A 24,980-nucleotide genomic window follows, 5' to 3' on the forward strand; every position below is an offset into this window, starting at 1 on the left:
TGACTGCGAATGTCGATGTGTTGAGGGGTATGGGGAGGGCCATAGACGGAGGCCGCCGCCTAGATTGGTAGAGATTAGTTGTTGCTCCATAGGTAAATGCCATTTTCTGTTACAAGTAATGAAAGAGAGAAAAGGACTGAGAGGCCCGAAGAAGACGGGCCCTACGAACGGAGAAAGAGACACCGCAACTGAACTAACACGGGCTGCGCCATAAACGGGCGGGCGGGCGGGCGGGCGGGCGCGCGCTGAACAACAAAAACACGATAAGCTAACCAGCTTAATGCGCGCAATAAATGGCGGCCCTGAGGACACGGGCCGTTGCGAAACAGTTAGTCTAACAGTTACGCATGGGGCCTTACGTCCAACTAACCCAGCTTACTTACGCAAGCTCGCATTGGTTCGCTTGTAGCCCTCCATAAGGTCTGACAAGTTCGTGATCGACTCGCCTCCCAACTTGCAAGTTGTGTATCAGCCACTCTGTTGTTGGTGTTTCCAAGCAACATTAACTCGCAGGGGAATACTTACGTCCAAGATACATACAACCCGCTGCTATGCATGTGCGCGCATGCATGCATGGCGGTGCACGCGTGTGCGCACGGCGGCATTCAAGATCCAACCAAGCAAGCTTGCCCACCGGAGCATGTTCTTTGTTAGGGAGGTCCTTGGAGTTCGTTGGAGACTTTTCATGTGCGTGACTTCCATGTTTCATTGAGCAATCTCACCACCTCGCATGCCCTCTCTTTCCCTGAAGCGGCCAACAGCGGGCACGAGCATCGTAGACTAACGTTTAGGAAGACATTCCTTCGTCCTGCCCATAATGTAACAATGGTTTTCATTATTAAGCCGGAACTTGACTGGATATTCAGTTCTATTCACGAGCTGTTCCCATACGAGTCAAACTCACCTGCAATTCGTGGCGATCCCGTAAACCGTACACGACTGTACCTTTCTGACTTTCTGTGCTGTTAGCTGGTAGTCTGGTAGCTTTGCTTTTGAATAAATATAAAGGTAATATCACAATGCGGCTTACTGTGGCACTGTCTTGGAGCTCATTTAGGACGGTGCGATGAATCCAGCTCACTTTTGTACGGAAAGGATTCTCTTCCCCAGTGGTGGCTGGCTAGCGCTTAATATGTATTTGTAAAAGTCACGTAGTGGTGGCTGTTTTGTAACCTGAACCTAAGCAGAGCGTCTGGTGCAAAACATAGCAGGGTCCTCGTTTCGCAGCATCGCTTTATATGGTCGCTTCCGAATCCATGATAGAAACAGGCTCAAACCAAGTCCTTGAAGCAGGGGCTGAGCTCCAAAGGGGTGCTTTTCCCTTGGGGCTTCCGACTGATGGTTTGCCACGTTCAGAAGCGTTTTCACAGCTAGTCCACGCTAGAGGAGTAAGAGCTCAACGAGACATGTATCCTCGCAACAACTTTAATGCTGCTCTTGAAGTAGCAGCCTTGACTGGGCTAGAATGCTACCGGTTCCTGAGGAGGTCTTTCTTGGGAAAGGATCAGTAAGTTATGACTCTTATGTACGAATGCCTTCTGCTTACCAAGCCTGTGCTACTGATAGGCGTGAAACAAGCTAAATGCCTTTTCGTCTTTGTCACCGGCCTTGGTGAAAAGATATGAAGTCTCTTAAATGGCTAGATTATCATTCATTATTCGCGTTAAGGATACTGTTGTAATCCCTTGATTTTGCGCAGCGTTCCGATTGCATTAGTGCCACGGGGCACGAATGTGGTGTTGGCTCACATCCCGGCTGTGTTTTCGCAGGCGGTGAGTCGTCTGGTCCAGATGATATAAAATCGTGTAGATATCGCAAACTCAAAGCTCCTGTAATCGCTGGTTCCTACCTAACTACTTAGCTCTACCTCCTCGCTCTGCGTTCCAGCGCGAACAAAGGGCTAGCTACTTGGGCATTTCCTAGCCGTGCGAAGCATGCCAAACATTTTTCAAGAACTGTGCATAATCTAGATGTCCAAATTTTAGGTTTGTGCGCATGCTGCTGATATATGCATCGGTCTACCTGTTGCCTGTTTCGTGGGTCAAAGCCCGGTATTGCATGGATAAAAGTCCTCGGAAAATCCGCCACGCAGGCTGACGCAGTCCTGGCGCTTGGACACCGCTTATACTTCGAAGTGGAGGGGGGGCTTAGAAACCTGCGGGACGACGAAGGGGACGATGACGACGAGCCTGCCTTCCTCCGAGGCGTCGAAAGCAACCATGGCGCTTGCTGCAATAGTAGCAGCAACATTAACAACAACAGCAATAATAGCAGCAGTAGCAACAACAACAACAGCAACAGTAGCAGCAGTAGCAACAATAACAACAACAGTAGTAGCAGCAGCAACAGCCACCAGAAACCCCTCATGCCAACTGGCCTCACACGAACCACTTCTGGCGGCCTTGCAAGGACTCGTAGTGGCAGTATCGGCGGTGGTAGCAGCCGCAGTGGCTGTGGTTCAGGCAGCAGTAGCGGTGGCTCCGGCAATAGCAGCAAGCTTATGGCTTGGACGCAATGCAGTGGCAGTGGTAATGATGCTGGTGGTGGATTGATTTGTGACAATGGAGGAGGAGGAGGAGGAGGTGGTGGTGGTGGTGGAGGCCAGCCCCCCGACAACTCACAATCTAACCAACGGGCCAGCATCATTGGTAACTCCTCCTCAAACCTCTCCAGCTCGTCTAATGTCATTACCACGTCATTGCAGTCTTTCTCCTCTGTGAAGTCTGCCTCATCGTCATTTCGCTCTTTTCGAAGCATGCTTTCCGGGCGCTACACGAACAGTGGCAGCCGCACACAACTGCTGTGCAGTGCGCCAGAAATCGACCTAGCCAGCCACACACGGCTCATCAGCGACTGCGACGATAGCTATGTAAAACTTATAAACGGCGGGCAGTCCTCTATCGACAAGTTGGCAGTGGTCATCAGTATTTTTGCGGACGGGGAGGAGGGTGCCCAGGCTTTCCGGCACGAGCTGGCGCGGCGTGGGGTTCAGGTCACCAGCGAGTCGCTGCCGCAGCCAGGAAACTATCGGCGACGCTCCGGGAAATTGCTGGCCAAGTGAACAGATGGAATTGGGATTAAAGGGGCTGTGCGCACGCATGCAGCCTCATAAGAAGCCCTTGTGGCTATCTCTGCGATACTCTAGGATAGCAGTTACATGCAAAGCAGCACTGCCTCGCCACCTAATCAGGGGCCTTCGGCGTCTCCATTTTTTTTAATGACAAAACCTGCGGCAGAAACGGAACTCGCTTTTGTCTGCATTCACGACACAGGGGGTGTATTTTTGTTATTACTGTTCTCACGCAGCACCGGAGCACCGGAAACTAAAGTGTGAATCCATCGGTGGCCGGCTGCCTTGCTGCGCTAGGGGCTGCTAGTTTGATCCATCTTTCCATGCTTGTCGGGAAGAGGAGGAGTGAGCCTAGTTGGAGAGAGGAGGAGGGGGAAGAGGAGAAAGCCAGGTACGCAGCCGCGTTACATGCATGCGCCCACAAGTTCCGTTGTCGGTATGGGCCTCCTTTTGTACGGGTCGCGTGTACGGCACAGGCGGTTTGTGCGGCTTCCAAGCAATGCAATTGCGCTAGTAACCGCAAAAGCAGCTGGATGGTGAACCGCTTATGAAGCAGCAAAAGCGGCCTCCATTGCATGAGCTCCGTTCCCCGGTTGGCCCTTAAGCACCACTCCCTAGCATGGCATTATTCACATATTTCTGACATTCACATATTTCTGACTATTATGAAGCGGTTTGAGAGTGCAGAACGCAACAAGGGTTAATGAACTGCTGGCTCGGACGATTAACTTTTCCCCGAACTTTGCTGTATGCTTGCCTGTCGTGGAAGAAGGAAATTCATATTTCCGTACATGTCGTATTGCTGCGGCTGTTGTTACTGCTGCTGCTGCTGCTGTTTCGCCATTGCTTATAATGCTGCTGAAGCTGCACCTGCCGTTCTTGGTCGGGCTGCATAAGTAATACCGCCCCATTGGGGGCCAGCTTTGATGGCCTGTCAATGATGCGGTGCTCCGTTCGACTTCATTAGTAATTTGGTTTCGTATGGTCCGTTCCTGACACTTAACGTCCGTGTGTACGTATGTGTGTATTAACTGAAAGTGTCGTTGTGAAGCAAACAGTTAACGGAAGGGCTGCACGTGCTTCAGCCGGGTAAATGGCAGCAGAATGGATCACAGGGCGGCCGCTGTGCGGGGGGATCCTTTTGGTGCGGTGCCGGGACTACTTTCGTTAGGACACTGCCTTCAGGGCGGCGTGTGTCTGTCTGTCTGTCTGTCTGTCTGTCTGTCTGTCTGTCGCTCACTGCTTGGAGAACTCTGGCAAAGGCAAGGCGTGAATCCAGCGCACCTGCTGCTGCTGCCGCTATATCCCTGTTTGAAGTACAAGAAGAACAGTTCCTTATTGCGCTCCGGCATTGTCTACTGACCTAACGGCTGTTACGTTTTCCATATAATAGTAATTTATTGAGTCGTATTTCCTATCTAATAGTTGCAGCCATTGATCCCTTGACATTGATGAAACCATGGCGGCCGTACGGCACATAGTATTGTTTATTCATTAGTTGAAACCGTTTGTTTGTTTACATTGTGGTTGACTCACTCGTTACGTCACTTGGCGACGGTTTTGCCGAACGAAGCCCGACCGACCTGAAGAGGTGGACGTCGAAGAAATAATTTTGGACCTTTTGTGCATGGTGATTGATGCTGTGGGGTGGTGAGATAGCCCTCGTGCAGGAGGACTGTCGGGCGCAGGCTGGGCGGAGCTCTAGCATCATTGCTTCCATCCAGAAGCTGTTATGCATATATGCCCCTCGTGGTTCCAGGTATGTATGGAACCCCAGTTTTTGCACCTTTGGAGGGTAACGCAACTCCTGGAGGTGTGTAACACACACGCATGCACACATACATTAGCCGTCGTAAGACAGCTTCGCCTTTCTGGCCTCATGCCGCCGCCCTCGCTTCCAGACGCACGTCCTCGGGAAGCGCTCGCTGGGGGGACCAAATCGATTAATGCTAAGTGCTCGGGGGCCATTCACCATGCGTTCTCCGCCATTCAGTTGTGTGCCAATCCCGAGCGACCGACCTTAGCGGTGCGGGTCGGAGCTGTAGCGATTTCTGTTGCCAGTGCTGATGCACCCACTCAGACCCCCTTTCACCTCCTTTCATAACGGAGTAAACTGGTAGGTATTATTGCTGGTAGGATGAACGACGTTTGTTTTGACGTCCGTACGACTTCATTATTACGTATGTGGGGACTGTGGGCTGGATGGGCTGGCGCGATGGACAGACGTACTGTGTTGGGCAAACTTTGTTCATGTGTGGTTCAGCAGCGCCCGGGTTGCTGCTGCAGCATCACCACCAGCCCGCATATCACCAATACCACCGCCACCAGTATTGCTAAATCCACCGTAGGAGAGCGCCGCTTATATTACGACATGTTATTGACATCACGACGACACCAAAGTGGAGAATTACCTGTTGTACTGGTAAAAGGAGCAGCTAAAGGAGCCGCAGTTGCGCAGGCGATGGCATTGGAAGTTGGGTGGGTAGGTAGGTAGGTAGATGTGTAGGACTGAAACTAGCTGGGCGAGGATGCGGGCAGATAGATTATTCGACGTTGACTTCGATGCCCGGATGTGTTAAATGCTCCATGTATGGGTGTCGATGCAATGTCAAGGTAGAGGCCGGTAGACAGTTGCCGATGTGACGATGGATTCGGTCCCTGCCGTCCCCGTATCGAGTGGGTGACGTACGTATAGTGAATCGCCCCATTAACTTTCAAGAGGACGAATCAATAATAGGATAATGTACGAAGTAGCAGTACATGTTCGAGCTTAAAGCTTGGGTAAGTAATGTTCCGTACATGTTAAGACGTTAATAACATATCGTGCACGCGCCGTGCTGCAATGCGTGTGCGTCTACATATGTATAATATTTAGTCGAGGTTACGGTAATCCGCATGCCGCGCACGTGGAAATTGAGGAAGCTGCTACAGCGGCGGGGTATGGTTACGGCGGCAGGATCGTGGCTACAGCGGCTATGAACTGCGTATGTAGACGACGTGTTGCGGCTCCCCCCAACTGCTAACTGCCAACTGATGTCAAGTGTATGTGTACCTGCTGGGTTGTTTTTTGCACCCTTGCCTTCAGTAAACCATTAGTAATTTATTTATTCATGAAGTCAAGCATGCTCGCCGTGTGTTAAAACTCTTGCATCATTACAAGTTCCGCACAAGTGCGGGGATGTTCGTGAAAGCCGGGGGCCATGGACGGTAAATCATTTTAGTGCGGTTACGGGGTGGTTCACCTTGCATTACGTTTATTTGTTTCGTACCCGTTTGGAATACCGAAACGTGAAAAAGTCCAAGACAGCCTCGCTGTGCTGCGCTACTGGGCGTGCTACTGGGTCTTTTACTTCCATAAGCCTGTAACACATTGACCATTGGCATGTATTCTCCGATGAGCACTTTCGGCAGAGCAAGCACGGCAGCTACCGCTAGGACACAAAGGGATAGGGAAGAGATGCCGTGTTCGCGCTACGAACCTGGAGGTATAGTACGCACAGGAAATCTTCGCCAGGGATCAGAAGTTGGGGGGCTTCCTTGCCATATGCTCGAATTATAAAGAGTTCTTTTATTTGGGCATGGTTGTTGTGAATTGGACGTTATTCCGGTCAGACCTCTCTCCACTAAAGTCTTTGGAATTAATTGTCGTACTTACGGAACTGGACTTTGGTTCCTTTAAGTGGCGGCGGGAAGACACAATCTTTAGTTGCTTGTAACATAACGTGCAGATCACGCTCCGAGCAGAGGCAGCCATATAGCGTAAGGCACGGAGTAACTCGTAGGTTTACAACAATGGTTGTGGGAAGCATCTCTGCGGCACAGACTCTTTCAGAATCTGTGTTGGTCAATAAATATCCGCTTTACGCTGTTAGCCATGGGTTGACCATGCTTGGCTTATGCGACAACATCAATCCAGCTTTTAATCCGAAGTTTTAATGACTTGCAACACTGTACGATGTTGTGTCACCAACCATATACACGATGGGTTGCGATGGTTGCACAGAGAGAAATTGGCAGATGACCAAAACCTTGCTTCTTGATGCAAAAACTAACCCGAGCAAGGGAAAGGACTTCCAGGACAGCAGCTGCCGATATTGATCACATCACCAATTCCAGGATCGCGCTTCCCATCAAGCCTGATGGATTCATCCTTGCTGGTTTGGTCGCTGCGTATTCACGAAACCGAGGTGTGAAGCGAGACGCGGAAATAATAGCCGTTCCTTGCGGTTATCCAAATCTCCGGAACATGTTTCTCATTTGCGCGGTCACCCACCCTACAGCAAGCCCGCAGCTGAGGACAGACTGCGTTCCTACAATTTGCACACCAGGCTCTCCTGAAAAGTAGGCAGCAAGAGCGCGATACCCAGGCTGCGCGACGCAACGCGCTCCAGGATCAGCTTCGGGAGCGCCAGGCAGAGCAGGTGCGAGCCGTTTGCAGCTCCATCGGCCCACATTGCCATTTTCACACCGCACTTGTTGCGACTTGCAGCTGAACACCGCGGGATGAATTGTATCAGTTTGAACCTGGTTTTGCTGTTGGTTTTGCTGGGCAGCATACTCTTCCTTGCTTGTTATCACCTCACCTCCAAAATCCGCTCCTGCAACATTAAGCAAACATATTCCGTTGTTGTTGTTCGCTCTATCGCTCGCCACCTTGTTGGGCTGTAATCCTGTGCCATAAAAACGAATTAAACAAAGGCGCGCATCGAGCAGCGGGAGCTTCGCGCCCAAGAACGGCGGGCGCGCGCGCACCATAGCGTCTTAAAGCTCCAAGGCGAGCTGCGACAGCTGCAAGCGAAGGCCGAATCCGGCGAAAAGCTGTTCAGGTGAGGTCCAGCAGGGCGCCTTTTTAATACGAGTCAACAGGACGAGAGGGAAACTGCCCTTTTTTGGAGCTAAAAAGAGGAACAGACCTCGCAAGGCTCACACGCGCACACCGTCCCCGCCTTGGTTCTTTTGGAAAAGGACGCGCAAAGACTTCACGGCCTAGCGAACTTTCCAGAATTGCGTGTCCTGCGTTCTGCGTGTCCTCCTGAGCCAGTCAAGGCGCGCGAGGTTGACGCGCGGGTGTACGGCTTGACGAGGGTCAAATGGGATTGCTTGGCGGGAAGGGAGGAGGGCGGAGGGGATCAAGCCGAAAGGGAAAATTTAAGCGGAGGGTTACCTGACAGGGTTAGCCATGGGTACATATCGTAAAGCATCGTTCAGTATCGTACATCATCGTACTCGTGGTAATATATATCATGTCACCATCACGTCATGTGCTCAGCCTTCGGGAGGTACGGCGCTCCTTGAAGCGTCAGCATGATCGTTGTACGGCAGCCGAGGAGGACGAGGCGCACCGCTGCGCCGCCTTCGACACCATGGTTTCGGAGCGCCATCGTCGGGAGCTGACGGAACCGATACAGCTGCTGGAGACCTCACTGGCCAAGGTAAGTGGCTTCTAGGCTTCCAGGCTCTCACCTGGTTTAAGGGTTTATCTTTGGGTTTGGGGCCGTGCGGGATCTATATTCCTCTCCTTACTTGCTTCTTTGCTTGCTTCTTTGCTTGCTTCTTTGCTTGCTGCTTTGCTTGCTTCTGTGTCAGGTTGCATCGAGGGACTACTTACGTATCCATCATAGCTCGTACATGTGTGTGTTGTACGATAGGTTATTAGGCGCCCTGGGCAATAAGTCTCAGGCATTGACTAATGATTAAAAATTGCCTGTTTTCTTGGTCTAAGCAGCACACCTGAAATCCTGATCAGGATGCGCCGCCTCTATCCGGTGATCGATTCCATGGCCTGTAGGTTGAGCAGCGCCTGTCGTACGCTCGGCAAACGTACGACATGGCCGCCCTGACTGTTCAGCTAGACGAGCACCGGGCTCGCCGGGAGGCCCTCCAGGTAGCGTTTACGTGTATGTCCGTCTGTATGTCTGTCTGTATGTCCGTCCTTTTGTACGTGTGTATATGTGTGTATGTGTGTATGTGTATGTGTAAGTGCTGCCGCCAGCGGCCGATACCGACACATACGTGGGTGCTTGGGGGTTCCGCTATGTAGACGACGGACTTTGTAGACAAGGGGCACACTATGTGCGATACGTACATACGATCTGGCTCATGTACGGCAAGCATGTACGGTGTACGACTTCACAACTTGCGGTACATTTCTTATCTGCTCAGCTGTAATGCTGAGCAGATAAGAATGCCACCCGCTGGTCCTCTCATTGCCATTGCGGTGCTCCCCTTGCATGCGGCAATGATGAGGCGATGTCTGTCACGGCAGTTGGATAGCTGTCGTGGATACATATACTCTACCCTTTATCATCGATCATCAGCCACAGCGCTCCAGGGTGTACACGGTTATGGTTAGTCAAGAGTTCGGTGTCGGTTGCGTGATTGTCAGCTTCGTTAACCCAGCCAGGTGCACCTCCTCCCCGGCCCCCCTTACCTGGCCTGCTCACCTCCCACACACCTAGCTACCCCCTAGCCAGTACCTCGAGAACAACAGCCACTAACACAGCCAGGCAACAGCCCAACCAAACCCGAAATTTTCCACAGGGCCGGGCGAGTGATGACTCCTTTGATGCATGCATGTCTTTTAGCCTATGTGTGCATGTGCAGATGTATGATGTTGTTACAGGGTGGTAGTATAGCTTCACCAGCGGCCCCCTTTCCCTTGGAGGCAGCTCCCTGCTCTCCCCTGTGCAAGAGGGCCACCCTAATCCGTTCACCCCATCCGACTTCAGAATGTATTCGTTGGGTTCAGCAACTCACCACCAGCATCCAACCAAATCTAGCGGATGAACGGCGCCTGATCTTAGTTCCTGGTCAGCTCGCAAGTTAATATTATCACGTCCATTACAGTTCATAAGATGGCGGGCCACCTCCCATTTCAGGACCTCTCGCACACCGAGAGGTCGGCAGGCGGATTTGAGGTCATTCTCCGGGACCAGAAGTCAGGGCTGAGCCTCTGCCAGCCGCCTGTCTGTATGTGTACACTAACTATCGGAGAGTAATAATGTTGCTACCCAGTTTCGATCTGGGGACCTTCTGTGTGTAAGACAGTTGTGATTCCACTACACCATGGCAACTGACGTGTACTGCTGAGAAGAAAGTGATGTATGGTATTATGTATATGTTTTGAATGTACAGGGTGACGTGGACAGGACGCGCTCGGAGCTGGAGGCAGTGAACCTGCAGGTCTGGGTCTGTTGGGCAATTTCTCTTTGGTGAACTTAGGATATAGTCACAGTCGATAGCTAGGAATACGAAGATTGCAAATGGTCCTACATGCATGCCTGTTTAGCGCAGATCAATGCCGTACATGCTGCAAACCAATGCCGTACTTGTAATTCATAAACTGTGTAAACCCTGCCACAGCCTTATGGTAGGTACCTGCAGAATTTGGACTGATAGGGGGGTTGTGGCCATTAGGCAGCTCAAGAGCGCCCTTAGTGCGACTGCAGGTCTGCTACTGCTACTAGTACTGCTACAGCTAGTCGGATACTGCTGCTGCGAATCTGTTACTGCTTCTGCTACTGGAAGCCTGCTACTGCAATTACTAATCTGCTACTGCTTCCACTACTGCTACTGCCAATCTGCTGTTGCTGCTACTGCTTCTGCTACTGCTGCCAAACCGCACGTAGCCTGGCATAACCGCATAGTATTCGGAAGATGAAAAGAGAAAGACAAATGAAATGGAAAGAAAACACAGAGGCCGTGTAGACGTTTGTATGTATATGTGTGTATGTATGTAAGTGTATGTCCCATGCGCACACATCATGACGCACACGGATAACATACAGCTCTGTGTGTGTATGTGTGTGTGTTACACCTTGGGTGGTTGCGTTACCCTCCAAAAGGTGTAACGACAAAGTTGCGTAACGCACACACACACACATTTGGCACGCATATATGTTACGTGTTTAAACTCACCGCCTGTCCAATACCGGTTTTAGTGGTTAGTTTAAGCCTTACTTTAGGTAGGCTTAAAAAACCTAGAACCCTGGACCATACATACATACATACATACCTTTTGTAGTATCCGGCCGCTGCTGAAAAGGCCCCTCAAGATGCTGGCGGCGCGCCTTAGCACGTGTTTGTAGACGTCATGTGTGCCGTACGATGTACCAGCCAGCTACTGCACCTACGAATCAAGCGACCTATATAACAGTAACAGCAGTAACACACAGCGTCATGCGTCTTTATGCACCCTTAACGCATGGTGACTAGCTAGGTTGCGGACATTCAGGCTCAGTTGGCTCGGCGGGAGCGGGTCAACGTGGAGACGGTGGAGGCGAGCCAGGTGCGTCGACTGGTAGCCAGCAGCTGCAGCAGCTGGCCGCTGAAAAAGCCGCCATCTCGAGATAATGCTCGTGCTGATCAAGCGCTTCGAGCGCGTAGCTATAGCTGCTATATGTGCCGTACTGTCTACCAGCTACTACAGCAGCAGGTAGTATAGTATTGATGACATATTTGCCATTTGGGGAATCAATCGGCGGCTGGAAACGCTTCCGCCTACCTGTCTTGCAGCTGCTGCTGCTGCTGCTGCTGTTACCGCGCACTTGCTGCTGCGGGTATACGTAGATGGATGCTGGAACCGCTACCCTCATCCCATCCACCGCATGTGTGCGTGTGAGTGCATGCCAGTGACTGCTGCTGCTGCTGATACCTTTGCATATGGTGGGTGCCACCCGGTGGTTGGTTGGTTGGTTGGTTGGTTGGTTGGTTGGTTGGTTGGTGGATGGGTCTGTAATGTGTGTTGCTGCTGGTGATGATGGTGCTGCTGCTGAGAGTCCTTTATGTTGTCATCTTGCGTGATGGTGTTGCGTGCTGAGGTTCCCACGTTGCATTGTTCTACCTACGTATCCATTACTTAGCATATAGTATATACATACCCGCCTGTCTACCAATCCATCTATTAATCGATCTATGTATATTGTATATACAGGGTGGTATAGCTTCACCAGCGGCCCCCTTTCCCGAGGCAGTTCCCTGCTCTTCCCTGCTAGAGGGGCACCCTAATCCATTCACCCCACCCGACTTCAGAATGTATTCGTTGGGTTCAGCAACTCACCACCAGCATCCAACCAAATCTAGCGGATCAACGGCGCTTCAACTTAGTTCCTGGTCAGCTCGCAAGTTGATATTATCACGTCCTACACCGTCCACAAGATGGGGGGCCACCTCCCAATTCAACACCCCTCACACACCGAGGCGTCGGCAGGCGGATTTGAGCCCGGGATCTCCGGGACCAGAAGTCAGGCCTTAACCTCTGCCAGCCACCTGCCATACATACATACCCGCCTGTCCACCAATCCATCTATTCATCGATCTACGTGTTTGCGTATCCATCCATGATATCCAATTTACCCATCTATCCAGGCATCTAAGTGGCTGGCTGCCCAATTACTGCTCGCAGGCCGCACTTCGGGAGGCGCGCTCAAGCCTGGCCCAGCACCAACAGCGCCAAGCCGACGCGCGACAGCGGTGTGTGTGTATGTGTGTATGTACGAATGTATGTATATCTGCGTGTGTATGGCTGTACTGACGGCCATAATCATCCACATCGCCGGTGTTTACAGCTTCATGTTCGTCACCCGTACGACATGTGATCCCTGCTTTCGGCCATCATCCTATCCCTGCTTGCTGCCTGCTATACCCTGAACCCCTGAACCATGAACACGAATGCATGGCCCGACATGCCATAAATATCTTCCTATATGCGTCGTACCATTGATTTTTCATGTCCCTGATTGTCGATAATAAGTAGAACCTTCTCCCCATGTACAACAAGAAACCCATTGAATCTTTATGTGGTCAAAATGATGGTGCAACCCTTATTAAAGTGTTTGGGTTATGTGGCCAACAGCACTACAAATAAACGGCGGCATTCAACCTTTAAACACAATATCGCATCCAGAAGTGTGTATTGTATGGCTACATAGCCAATCCCTGTGCCAAGCAGACAGTTTGGCAGAAACGACAGTCGTCTCGCGCGGGTTAGATACCCGTAACACAGCAAAGGCGTAACCCGGGATGCTCAGATTGGCCTTGCGTCGTTACAATACCCCACTCATACCCCTTCGTGCAGGTTGCTGGACACCAGGTCCCAGCGTGCGGCCGCCGCCAACCGCCTGGCTGACCTGCAGCGAGCCATCGACACCGCCCGGCAAACACTTTCCTTCTTGGACCACGACCCCAAATAAACCACCAGATAGGGCAGTAGCTGCACAGCAGCAGCAGCAGCACCCGCAAATCAATAGCAGCCACCAACAGCAGCCGCACCACAACCAAGTACGTCGACTTTCTTAGGCATAGTCAGATACAGATGACTAAGCATGCGTGAGATTATTGGTAGCCAAACGTGTACGAATGGTCGTGGTAGCCAAACGTGTACAAATACACGTACTTCATCGTGCATTAATCCGCCGTAACTTTTGAGTGTTGGAAAAACGTTCTGAGAGACGGGCAGGCTTTCCACCTTGGTGTAGTTTGTGGGTTTTAGGGTTTTAGGCGTGCGTGTACACTACATATAGTACCCAACGGCCGTGAGTGTGCCGTATGTACCTGCAGGCTTTGTGACTGCGGAGCAGTGGAAGATAAATTGCAGATGTTTTGGAATGCCCTGTTTATAAGGGCTTGAGGGCTAAGTATGGGGGTGAACTCTGGAGTGACTCAAGAGTGCAGCATGTGCACCATTACGACCGAGGCTCGCCCGCTGGCATTAGCTATAGCTTTCTCTCCGAGGTCAGGGAGAGAGTAGGTAAACAGCCCTCCAGTGCGTCGCGCTCAAACGGGGCCAGGAGGATGGCGACAGTCGCCCCATCGACAACGAAACATTAACTTTTATGAACGGTCTATGGGGCTTTGGCTGACCCCTCTGCACTTGTGTGGATACTGTAACTGGCATCTTGTTTGGTCGTTTGGATCCTGGTACGATACCAGATCAAGATCAGCTGCGATCGGTTGAAATAGTTCTAATGACTCAAGTATCGTTTGTCTCTTGTGTAACACGATTTGAGTGACTGAAAGACTCTTAGCTCCAACAGGCTATCCCTGAGGTTGCCCGACTGGGTAAGACAGGCTCCCTGACTGGCAAGCAGGCCAGAACTGGGCCCCACCGATTTCAGGCCGCCGGAAAGGTGCCCCCCGACGCTCCCAATAACGCCCTCACGGTATATAACGTTACCAATGCCAGCGTTTGGAGCTATCGGGGTGCTGTTCACGACCGGTTTTTGATGCATGGTGGGGCGTATGGTGGTCCAGCACAGTCAACATGTGAATGCATGAAGGGTAGTAGTATGTATGTTGTTACAGGGTGGTTAACTTCGCCAGCGGCTCCCTTTCCCGGGGCAGTCCCTGCTCTCCCCTGCTAGAGGGGCGCCCTAATCATTCACCCCATCCGACTTCAGAATGTATTCGTTGGGTTCGGCAACTCACCACCAGCATCCAACCAAATCTAGCGGATCAACGGCGCCTCAACTTAGTTCCTGGTCAGCTCGCAAGTTGATGTTATCACATCCTATATCGTCCATATGATGGGGGGCCACCTTCCATTTCAACACTCCTCAAACACCCGAGGAGCCGGCAGGCGGATTTGAACCCGGGTCGGCCAGGTGCAGAAGTTAGGCCTTAACCTCTGCCAGCCGCCTGCCGTGTATGATTGGATGGATGGTGGTATGTTGGTGGATGTTGATGGATGGCGACCATAGTGAACTTGTGGCTATACGTGTTTGAGTCAGGCCGATACAGCACATGCTGGATTTGTGCGTATGTAACAGGCTTCGGAATAAATTACCTCACAGGCTGTCAGATAAATTTTCTCACACGATACAGCACTTGAATGGGTTCCCATAAATCATGACTGCCAATGGCACCAAAAGTCCGAACACTTACAGGGTTTTGCAACTGAAAGGGCCAGCTGGGTACACCCTCTTGAAACACGTACAATGTCCTCACCAATGCCATGCTATATCATCAGCCCAACATAATGGGGGGCTTAGCCACCCTGAGCGCGGCATGCTTCTCTATGTATATCTTCTTTTGCACCTGGGGCAACTCTGACCAGAGCCTGTCCAGCAGGCCTAGCATCACCCCGTATTTGACATGGATGGTGGGGCCCTGCGGTGCTGTAGTAGCTGGTTGCTGAAAAGGCCTCTCGAGATGCTGGTGGAGCGCTTAGCGTGTATTTGTAGACGTGATGTGAGTCGTGCTGTGTACCAGCTACTACAGATCACTATTACGACGGGTGATCGCGTTAACTCCGCGTAACGGTGCGTGCGAATGAGCATGTTTTTGCAACGCAAAGAGCTAACGCACAACGGCTATGAAAAAGCGGAAATCGGCCCTTCTGGCTAAATTCTTAGAATTTTCATAAATTTCAGATTAAAAAGGTTCGTTTGAGAATAACTTTGCGTCTTATTGGTCGACTTGAACAATTCATCTGTGCGTATGGTGAAAAAGCAAAGTAACATGAAGCATACGCGCATGTATGGCAAGGCGATACACATGCGAATACATATTGCAATGTATGCGTGTGGGGAGACAATGCGTAAAGCAATACGCGTTCAAACGCACATCAGACGCACACAGTTTGCAAGGCTATTCACATGCAAATACATGTTACGTTCATGCATATGAAGTCTCATTGCGTAGAGCTTAACGCGGTCTGACACACACCAAACGCACACATTTCACAACGCAATTCGCATGCTGCGTTTCATTCGTATGAAGGCTCTTTATGTCAAGCTTACATAATGCGGCCTAAGCTAACACACACCAAAAATACACGATTTGCCTTTGACTGATCGCATGAAATTAAATTACATGAATTAACAATTCGCATGCGATGTTGTATGTGCCTCGGTGCCAACTAGCCGGTACACGAGCATTGGCGTTTTCGGCTGGAATGTGGGGTGGTGTAGCGGGGTTGTGTCGGGGTGGAGGGGGGCTGTGCAACTGTGTGAGCCTGTACCACAGTGGCATGTTCCTCTGTCAAGGAAAACGTTGTCCGGTCATTCTGACGCCTGGTGCGTACGCGGTAGTTGGTTTCTGTGGTGATTTGGAGCCATCTTCCGTACTCGTTGATCGACTATCGAACTCGATAATAAATAGGAATGAGCGGGCGTTTACCTTTGGCCTGGTATGCGAAATGAGTAAAGCCCTAAGTAGTGAGCTGTGGCTGAGCTGAACCGTTAGTTGCTTGTGTACTGCTCTGGCAATGACTGCTGCATCCGATCCACTTAGCCTTTAACACTCTCTTACTGTTGGCATGCACTGCAGCACTGCAGGACTGAGCGCCGAGGACTCGTGCACGTGCTGCTCGGGTGGCATGCGCAGGGATATCTTGGCACGCGAGGTAGGGCTCTTTGGAGATTGATGCCCTATCAGGTGTTATATTGGTTTGGTTCGTTGTTGCTCCTATGCACATGAACCGCGAGAACAGAGGCGTTTCACATGCGAATCCAACTCGCATTTAGTGCTTACGAGAGCTCAGTGTGTAATGCTAAACACAGAATTCACATGCGCATCCGTGTTGCGATTGTCGCATATGAAGGCTCAGTGCACAGCCTAACTCATACCAAGCATAAGCACAGCCTGACGCAGTTGAAAAGCACGCAATTCGCAGTACGTATACGAAGGAATGTTTTTGGGTGTGAATCTTCCCAGTTAACACTGCGGAACTAAATCCCAAAGTGTTATGAATTGCAGGAGATTTGTCTTTTCTAATGTGCGCACCTGCGGATTTTCACCCTCCTCAGTACCCCCCTAACATAGTTGCATATGTTCCAAGGAAAAGGTAAAGTCTTAACCACTGAACTTACTTGGTGTATCGCTTCTTGAAGGTCTCAAACGGAACCTTGCCAAACAGCTTGCACATATGCTCGGCCATGCAGTTGTCCCACAATTGCTGCTTGACGACATGCATGGACAGTTGCTTCTTAAATAAACAGGTGCTAATAACTTAGACGATATCGATCTGAAGGTCTAAGACTCTGATGGAAAAGAACCTGAACCAGTGCTGCACCGGTTGCTCCAGCGTTGCATCGAGTACTCGACGGATACGCGCGAGGCTCCATTCGGGGGAAAGTCTTGGGATGCAGCGAGTGGGAATCTCACTATCTTCTTCAGTGCAATTCAAACTGCTGCATTATATTTGCAGAAGAAGATCACGGAGGACAACTGCAGCACGGATGACGAAGACACGCCATGCAGGGAGGCGTGAGCATTGACGGCCGTGCGCTCACGCCTCCCTGCGTGGTGTGTCTTCATCATCCCTGCTGCAGTTGTCCTCCTTGATCTTCTTCTGCTTTCTCTCTTGCAAATTTGATGCAACAGGTTGAGTGACACTGTAGAAGATAGTGAGCTTCCCACTCGCTGCGCATGCACCCCAAGACTTTCCCCCGAATGGAGCCTCGCGCTTCTTATCCGTCGAGTACTCGATGCAACGCTGGAGCAACCGGTGCACTAAGACCCGCTTCAGCACTGGTTCAGGTTCTTTTCCGTCTGAGTCGTAGACCTTCAGATCGATATCGTCTACGTTATTAGCACCCTTTCCTTTAAGACGCAGCTGTCCATGCATGTCGTCAAGCAGCAATTGTGGGACAACTGCATGGCCGAGCATATGTGCAAGCTGTTTGGCGAGGTTCCGTTTGAGACCTTCAAGAACGATACGCCAAGTGAGTTCAGTGGTTAAGACTTTTCCTTGGAACATGTACAACTATGTTAGGGGGGTATTGAGGAGGGTAGGATCCAGGCTGGAATTGGGGAAGAGCTCACAATTGTCACAGAAATGGCCACGGGAAAGCTATCATGATTCGTCAGCCCAACTGAGCGAGTGAGTTTCCACTCGACCTCACCCACTGGGACGCGTCTGTGATCCCATATGCCAGATGCATCTGTGGATGGGGTTCGCTACCGCTATAGCTACTTCACCACCTTTTACGATGACTTCAGCTGTGCATAGCAGTGAAGAGTACACTGGTACCTGATGATGCTGTTCGTGAAGTTTTGCAGCGGTGGGAAAGACAGACCGGTGTAGAGGTTCATCGTGTTTTAAGTCATTGTGAGACCGAGTGTGTTAAGTCAATAAGAGCCATACCAGAGTCATCCCATGTATTTTTCCGGATAGTGTCGTCGTGCATGGGAAGTCCAGCTCCATACACAGCAGAGCAGAACGGAACAGCAAAGCACCTGAATAGGATTTTGTTGCTTGGGCGCGTGCATATGGCATGGCGACTGTGATTTGGATGCGCCCTTAAGGAGAGCTTTGGGGGGAAGCTGTAAGCTGCTGGTCATTGTAAAAACCCTTTTACGCTCATGGTTAGGATGTTAGCCATGATGGATGCATTTGGGTTCTGGAAGAAGGCAAAATCTACATCAGCATGGATGCGGTGTTCGATGAGAGACCCGGGCTAATAATGCTTTTCTGTTGTCGTTGGAGGAGGACGAGGAGGAGGAGGAGGAGGAGGAGGAGGCACCCAACTCACACGCTCCAGGGAAGGTTAACTCCGGCAGGTGTACATGACGCTGGATTCCATGAGTGGCACATTTGTGATACGCAGAGGAGTACTGCGAATCAATGACAGAGTCATTGCTGCTTTTGGTAATAACCTATTATCTCTTTTAATGGAACTAGCTTTTTGAAGGTGTTGGCAGCCAGCAGCAGTAAAACCATCTTAGATTTCGACGCGGCTAGGCTAGGCACGCGTGTGTGTGCTATTTATCGTGTGTGCAATGACGTGTAGGAAGAATCAGGTGTACAGCGGGTGATGTGATTGCACAACAGACGACGCCTGTAAGAGGGATCAGCTCCCCTGGCTCTCCCAACTGAGTACTCTTTGCCTGGTGTTACATTGGTGCAAATTGCTTGGTTGCGAACATATCGCATACCAGGCATGATGCAGCATACTCTTACCCCAAAGGTGGATGCCCGGGCGGGCGAAAAGTCTACCAGCTGAGTAAAAACAAAGTCCTCCATCTCGGACGGAGACTGACGAAATGTCAATAACACTCTAATTCACAATCCTACGGGATCTCAAACAACATAAATCCTACGGGATATGCCCGGGGGCGCCCAAGGACGTTCGCTCGAGGGGGGGAGGGATGTAAGAGGGATCAGCTCCCCTGGCATCTCCCAACTGAGTACTCTTTGCCTGGTGTTACAACGCCATTCATGCAAACCGTTCAAGGAGGACCTGGCCTGCATTGCCTCTTCCCACCCGCTGAGAACGTGCCGAGCGAGCGTGCCGTGACAAAGCCTGTGCACCCCTGTGCACCGTGTTCACCTAAGGGGAGCTAGCGGGGGCCAGGGCTGCTACACCCCGGGGCCTATATGTCTGCCTCACTCTGTCTGCTAGCGGCTCCACCATCCAAGATCTGCTCAAAGACAGGTCAGCCCAATCTCCGCACCCCGAATAATAATTAGAAATTGACAACCGAGGCAACTTTCACCATTTGAAACTTTCCTTGGTAAGGCAAAGGAATCGATATGCGCACCACCAGCAATATCTCGGCATTTGGGACTCCAAGGAACGTACGGAATGGACCCAGAATCCGCCGTGAAAAAAATATTAAAATCATATTTATTTTCGGCGATTTCACGGATATTCGCGGATATTGCTAACATGTATGTCCACACGTGGCCCCTCCCCTCTCCTCAACATTTGCCATAAGGCTCTCCGCTTGTTTCTGTTCAGTGGAATCCTTTAATCCTGTGGAATCCTTTTTTAACGGCCTCCCACCACATGTACTATTGTTACAGCTCTGTGTGAGAAGACTGCGTGGCAGCAGCAGGGGTTGCAGTCGTGGCGACAGCAGCAGCAGCAGCAGCAGCGTCCTCACCGCCCTCTTCTCGCTGCACCGGTGTCGGCCCATACCGAAAGATTCGCGCGCGCCTGTTCTGCTCGTCCAGTCCCTGCTTGAACAGGCACAAGACCAACTTCAGGACTTGCATTCGTTGAGAAATGTCAACGTGAGAAGGGGAGAGCACGGCGTTGAAGTGTTCATGACATGATACTCGGTATGCTATTACAAGCATAGGCGCCGGCCTGGGGCCTATCTTGCGAGATCTCCCTGGAGTTAAGACAAAATGGTAAGAGGCAAGAGGCACCGCCAATCTTTCATTTTGCGTGTCCCTTGCAAGACAATACTCGATTGCTAAAAAGTACTTGAAGTTTTTCAAGAGATGACAAGCAAACCCCAAGATTATCTGTCGTTCATCGAGGTCAGTGCGAGGGGGAATGCGTGTAGAGCGTGCGTGCAAGAGTGGATACATGGAAACTAGGAACAGGAATAGCATGAGTGAGGGAGATCGCAAATGGTGGGAAACAACTTAAAAAAAAGCGGATGGAGAGGAAGGGGAGGAGGGAGGTGGGGAGGAGGAGAGCTGAGCAGCGTGCATGCACCTACACACGTCTGTACAGGTGCTGTGCCTCACGCACCTCGAACAACGGCCCAAAAGGCGGCATGGGCACGAAGCGGCCTGTGCCAGGCCTCACGCCAAGGAGCTGTCCGTTGTGCCACACCAGGCGCCCGCGGCTGATGGTGGTGACCACTTTGCCCTGCACCCGCCAACCACCACCAGGCGAACAGCGAGCAGAATGGATGACGGGAGGTCTTGTAGGGTTAGGGTTCTCCACTTGGTTGACTAACTGACCACGTGCCACAGTGCGCCGCGTGCCACGCAGACAGACAGACAGACAGACAGACAGAGACAGGCACGCATGGCGACGACAAAACAGTAAAAGATGATTTCGGCGCATGTCACTCAAGATGAAAAATATATGGGCTTTCTTACACTGTGACGGACGTACCATATGACGTACCGTGCCGTACATGCATATGGTACCGCGCCGTATGCGACCTCATTATTCAGAAGCATCCCATGAAATGCAACCTCATTAATAGGCGTCCTGTGAAATGCCGTACACACCTGAATTTGTTTGCCCTCGTACACATTGGTATCCATGCGGCTGTGGTGGGAACCGACGCCCAGTGTGTGAGTGATCCGTGGGTCCAGGAGGATGACGTCAGCATCGCTGCCCGCCGCCACGCGGCCCTTACGTGGGTACAGGTTATAGATCTGGGCGGCGGCGGTGCTCGTCATGCGTACGAAGTCCGAGGGGGTGGACAAGCCTGGTTCCGGAGGCCGGACAATCATGTAACGACTTGTTTCGGTCTGATTCATAAAGGAATATGAAGGATTGCGATCTGACGAGGATTTGGTTGGATAAATATATAAAACGCGTCGGTTTCTCACCCGCCGGCGGCTATACCCTTCACTGGTGCACGTTCAAGTTCGAAATACCAGTTTTTTATACAAGTTACAAGTTACAATAGTTCCAAATGAATGCGGGGAATGTGTTCGTCAGAGCCCGAAGAGAGGCGCCATAGGCCGATGGTCACTACAGCCGGCCGGTAGCTCAACTTAGGGTTTGTCATGCCGTACACCGTGGAGTGCGTAGCACACGCAACAATGAGGATACGAACAGGATTGACGAACGGTCAACGACCCCAACGGTCTCTTACCTGAAACAACCATCTCTTGCCACGTCACGTGCATGCGCTCCTCGATGCCGTTGACACCATTGGGAATTCTGGTAAAGTCGTTGCGGCCGGCGGCCTTTTGGGTGCTGTTGAAAACCGCGTGGTCCGTGGCAACCAACTGCACGGCAATTATGTACGGCATCAAATAAACTGATATTGAATAACGTCGTTGATTCGAAGTCGGGAAAGGTAGGTTGTCGCGTATTCAGTCAATGCTACACACCCCTTGCGAATCAACCACAAATTGGATTCCGATTGGATTCTCATTTCAGTTTCCCGTACGTAGCCAACGAACCAAAAAAACCTGATCTCACAAACGAATGTGCAAAGGACATTACGACGTCTATCACGACATCAGCTCACCTGCAGTACACCACTGGCCAGAGCCTGTACGGCAGCAGTCCGGACACGAAGTCAGCTGTCAGCTGAGGTGCAGGAAAATGTGGAGACGGAATGGGCAGAATGGACAGAGTGCTGCGGAAAAGTTATGAATGTGTGTATGTGCGTCTGTGTCTGCGTGTTAGTTTCAACACCAGACACCAACTCCCCACCACCACCACCACCACCACCACCACCACCACCACAATCACCATCTTCGTTACCACGCAAAAACGAAACTTCTTGACCTGAAGAGCCTATCGCCAACCCGGTCGCCAACCTGGCCTAAAGGTGCAAGTTACAAGTTCCGCACACAAGTGCGGGTGTGTCCGTAAAAGCCGGGGGGGCCATGGACGTTGTATCGGTATTGATGCGGGTATTGACGCGGGAGGTCATCATCATTCTCCCTCGTCCGCTTCAGGGTGGACCGCCTCAGCGCGACGTGCGTCGCCTCCCAAATTAAAGTGAACTGCACGTCATACCCACCTCCTCCGCACATTCAGAGCTTCTTACCATCAAAAACAGTTACGAAGGGCCCCTCCCGGGATCCTTCCACAGGGGGTCGGGGTCCAAAAGCCGCTAAAACCCTGTAAGACCTCGACCCTATAGAACCGGCAGGAAAACCCACTCCTCCTAACCTTCCTAACCTTTTTCAGCGCGGGCCCGTGCTCGGCGCTCCGAATGGGCGGACTCATCACGAAGGCCGCCGCCCGAGTGAAGTTGGTGTCCCACATGGGGCTCTCGTCAAGAGCCAAACCCGAGGACACCGGCTCCCCGACAACACGCTGTCCGGCTCGTCGGGCTCGGGCGATCTTCACAGGGCACCACGGGAAATATTTTTTGAGGGTTTTTTTGGGGGTTTTGGAGGAGAGTTAGGGTGAGAGTGAGAGTGAGTGCGGTGGGAAAAAATGAGAGTTGTCGTACAAAGGGCCTGTCCAAGTCGAAAACCCTAAGATTGTGAGAACCCCCGATGTGACCTTCACTGGTGGCATCGTGAAAAGGTAAATAAAACCCTGTATAGACCTGACATTGCCTGTAAAAAAATTGTAAAAACTATATACATATATATACACACACATGAATAATAGCTCTTGGCTGTAATCGAGGCACTCCTGCGATCTTAGCGCTACCGTCGTACATGACGTGCCTTCCGACAGTCCGCACACACTTTTTAAATCCAATTCTACTACATACATATTTTTTAACGTTGACATTGCCGTACGCACGTACCTCCTCCATGGCATCGATGCTCATGACGTGTACGACATACAGCGGCACGCCCACCACGCCTGCCAGCCGTACAGCTCTCCCGGTTGCCTCCCCCTCCAGAGCGGCGGGTCGAGACATCGCATGCCCCTCCGGGCCCCGGATACCCTCGGACAGCAAGCGGGACTGTTAAGAGGGCGACCGCGTAGAGGGCCACCAGGCGCGGGAAGGAATGGGTGGGGAGGAATGGGTGGGAAGGAATGGGTGGGGAGGAATGGGTGGGGAGGAATGGGTGGGAAGGAATGGGTGGGAAGGAATGGGTGGGAAGGAATGGGTGGGAAGGAATGAAGACACAGGCCCAGCGAAATGAGAGAAATGCGGAAGTGAATGGATTTAACTTTGAAGGGAAGTGTTCTGGAAGGAAAGAACTACCAGCTAACAGCTGCTACAGCCCAGACTTCTGTATGGAGCATAGGGAGCGTACGACAGCGTTAACATTGTCGTACGTATCGGGGAGAGCGAGACGACGACGCGGAGATATATCCAGTTACATTTCGCGTCCGTTGGAAACAGTTGGTTAATCGAGACAGTTTGAGCCGTTTGGTTACGGTTAGCTACAGCTAGTTACAGTTTTGGCCCAGGGAAAGGCAGAAAGAGAAAAAGGAAGGCAGAAGGAGAGACCATGACTGTGACGAAGTGCAACACGGTGGAGGGCATGAAAGTAAAGGATGTGAGCAATAGGAATTGATTTGCGCGCCAAGCTTTTAACTGCCCAACTGCCGTTTACCTGTCCACAACTGCCAACCACACCGTACCTGCAACCACGCAATCATGTCGCCATTCTCTGCGTGGACCTGAAAACCAATTCGGAGTTTCACACATTGCGAAATAGAACGAGAGGACATTAGTGAACGGGAAAAGAAGTATCAAAATCAAATCCTAAGGATAAAGCATACAAAACAAATCCTAAAGATAACGTAAAACGAACTCTAATAACAATTTGCTGACCGCGGGTGCGTGCTGTGTCCCTCAGCGAGGGAAGGGGGGGGAAGAGAGGGGAAAAAAGAGAGGGAAGGGGGGATGGATACCTAAACACCATTCCCCACCCCAGTGTTTTTTTTAAGTAATATATTCCTTTTAAGGAATAAAGAGGCCATTTTGGCCTTTGGAAATAAGGAACAAATTGAGGCCGATCCGTACATTTTCATTCCTCCAGCCAAAAACGTCCATTGCTGCCAGATTGCTCCGAAGTGTGCAGAACTTAGTATTATCGATCATAGAATAGATATGAGGGGCCGTAAGAAGGTCAAGCCCGTGAGTCAACGCGGCATAGCAGCATGTATGACCGGTCCTTACATAGCCAAACACGCAAAAGGCAACGACTTGAACGCCGAACAAACACCAAAACAGCAAGATAAGCCTGAAATTTTCCCTGATAAAGGCGTTTGGGACGGCGGTGCTGTTGTCGGTAATGCATCGGCAATGGTGTTGCTGCCAGCGGCGACCGATGACACGGGCGCCATTACCCCTGCCTTCCATGGCGGTTGTGATCAGCATAAGCGCAAGCTGTCACCCAATCAGCTCGACAACAATGAATGCGGCGAGGCGCCCAACCCGAGCGCTCGCAGTGCCAAGCGGGCTCAGACACAGCGCATCCGCAAGGGCATGAGCGACGGTGCATGGCGGGACAAGCAGAAAGAAAATCCCCACAGATGGCAGACAAAACGCGCCAACGCAGTGGGTGCCTCTTGGTCTATGAGGGGAGTTGTAACTTAGGGGGGGGGGTCTGGGGGGG

The 24,980-nt window shown here is 51.3% G+C and overlaps 5 protein-coding genes across 5 annotated transcripts in view; 2 read left to right on the forward strand and 3 right to left on the reverse strand.

The window, feature by feature from the left end:
• Positions 1 to 1,238: 1,238 nt before the first annotated feature.
• VOLCADRAFT_91005 (uncharacterized protein) lies at positions 1,239 to 3,061 on the forward strand (the record flags this gene model as incomplete). Its single annotated transcript, XM_002950478.1, has 3 exons — positions 1,239 to 1,507; positions 1,700 to 1,772; positions 2,705 to 3,061. 3 exons carry the CDS (start codon positions 1,239 to 1,241, stop codon positions 3,059 to 3,061), a joined length of 699 nt encoding a protein of 232 aa, XP_002950524.1.
• A 4,319-nt stretch (positions 3,062 to 7,380) lies between these two features.
• VOLCADRAFT_91006 (uncharacterized protein) lies at positions 7,381 to 7,825 on the reverse strand (the record flags this gene model as incomplete). The annotated part of the gene is made up of 2 exons (XM_002950591.1): positions 7,381 to 7,559; positions 7,654 to 7,825. 2 exons carry the CDS (start codon positions 7,823 to 7,825, stop codon positions 7,381 to 7,383), a joined length of 351 nt encoding a protein of 116 aa, XP_002950637.1.
• Positions 7,826 to 8,313: 488 nt separating this feature from the next.
• Positions 8,314 to 13,260, forward strand: VOLCADRAFT_91007 (uncharacterized protein; the record flags this gene model as incomplete). Its single annotated transcript, XM_002950479.1, has 5 exons — positions 8,314 to 8,502; positions 8,859 to 8,954; positions 11,289 to 11,357; positions 12,474 to 12,541; positions 13,146 to 13,260. The coding sequence occupies 5 exons, from the start codon at positions 8,314 to 8,316 to the stop codon at positions 13,258 to 13,260; spliced, it is 537 nt and encodes a 178-aa protein (XP_002950525.1).
• Positions 13,261 to 17,223: 3,963 nt separating this feature from the next.
• Positions 17,224 to 18,630, reverse strand: VOLCADRAFT_104774 (uncharacterized protein; the record flags this gene model as incomplete). The annotated part of the gene is made up of 3 exons (XM_002950592.1): positions 18,248 to 18,630; positions 17,302 to 17,624; positions 17,224 to 17,236 (listed from the first exon to the last, which is right to left on the reverse strand). Exons 1-3 carry the CDS (start codon positions 18,350 to 18,352, stop codon positions 17,224 to 17,226), a joined length of 441 nt encoding a protein of 146 aa, XP_002950638.1. The 5' UTR covers positions 18,353 to 18,630.
• A 1,830-nt stretch (positions 18,631 to 20,460) lies between these two features.
• VOLCADRAFT_60577 (uncharacterized protein) overlaps positions 20,461 to 24,980 on the reverse strand; it is a gene marked incomplete at both ends in the record, with an annotated part of 8,244 nt that continues 3,724 nt past the window's right edge. Inside the window, 7 exons of the mRNA XM_002950593.1 lie at positions 20,461 to 20,616; positions 20,988 to 21,190; positions 21,584 to 21,719; positions 21,965 to 21,988; positions 22,627 to 22,791; positions 23,210 to 23,371; positions 24,001 to 24,039. Of these exons, the coding sequence (XP_002950639.1) occupies positions 20,461 to 20,616; positions 20,988 to 21,190; positions 21,584 to 21,719; positions 21,965 to 21,988; positions 22,627 to 22,791; positions 23,210 to 23,371; positions 24,001 to 24,039 (885 nt within the window). The remainder of the gene's footprint in view (positions 20,617 to 20,987; positions 21,191 to 21,583; positions 21,720 to 21,964; positions 21,989 to 22,626; positions 22,792 to 23,209; positions 23,372 to 24,000; positions 24,040 to 24,980) is intronic.

Source organism: Volvox carteri (assembly GCF_000143455.1).
Source record: "Volvox carteri f. nagariensis unplaced genomic scaffold VOLCAscaffold_19, whole genome shotgun sequence".
NCBI classification, from domain to species: domain Eukaryota; kingdom Viridiplantae; phylum Chlorophyta; class Chlorophyceae; order Chlamydomonadales; family Volvocaceae; genus Volvox; species Volvox carteri.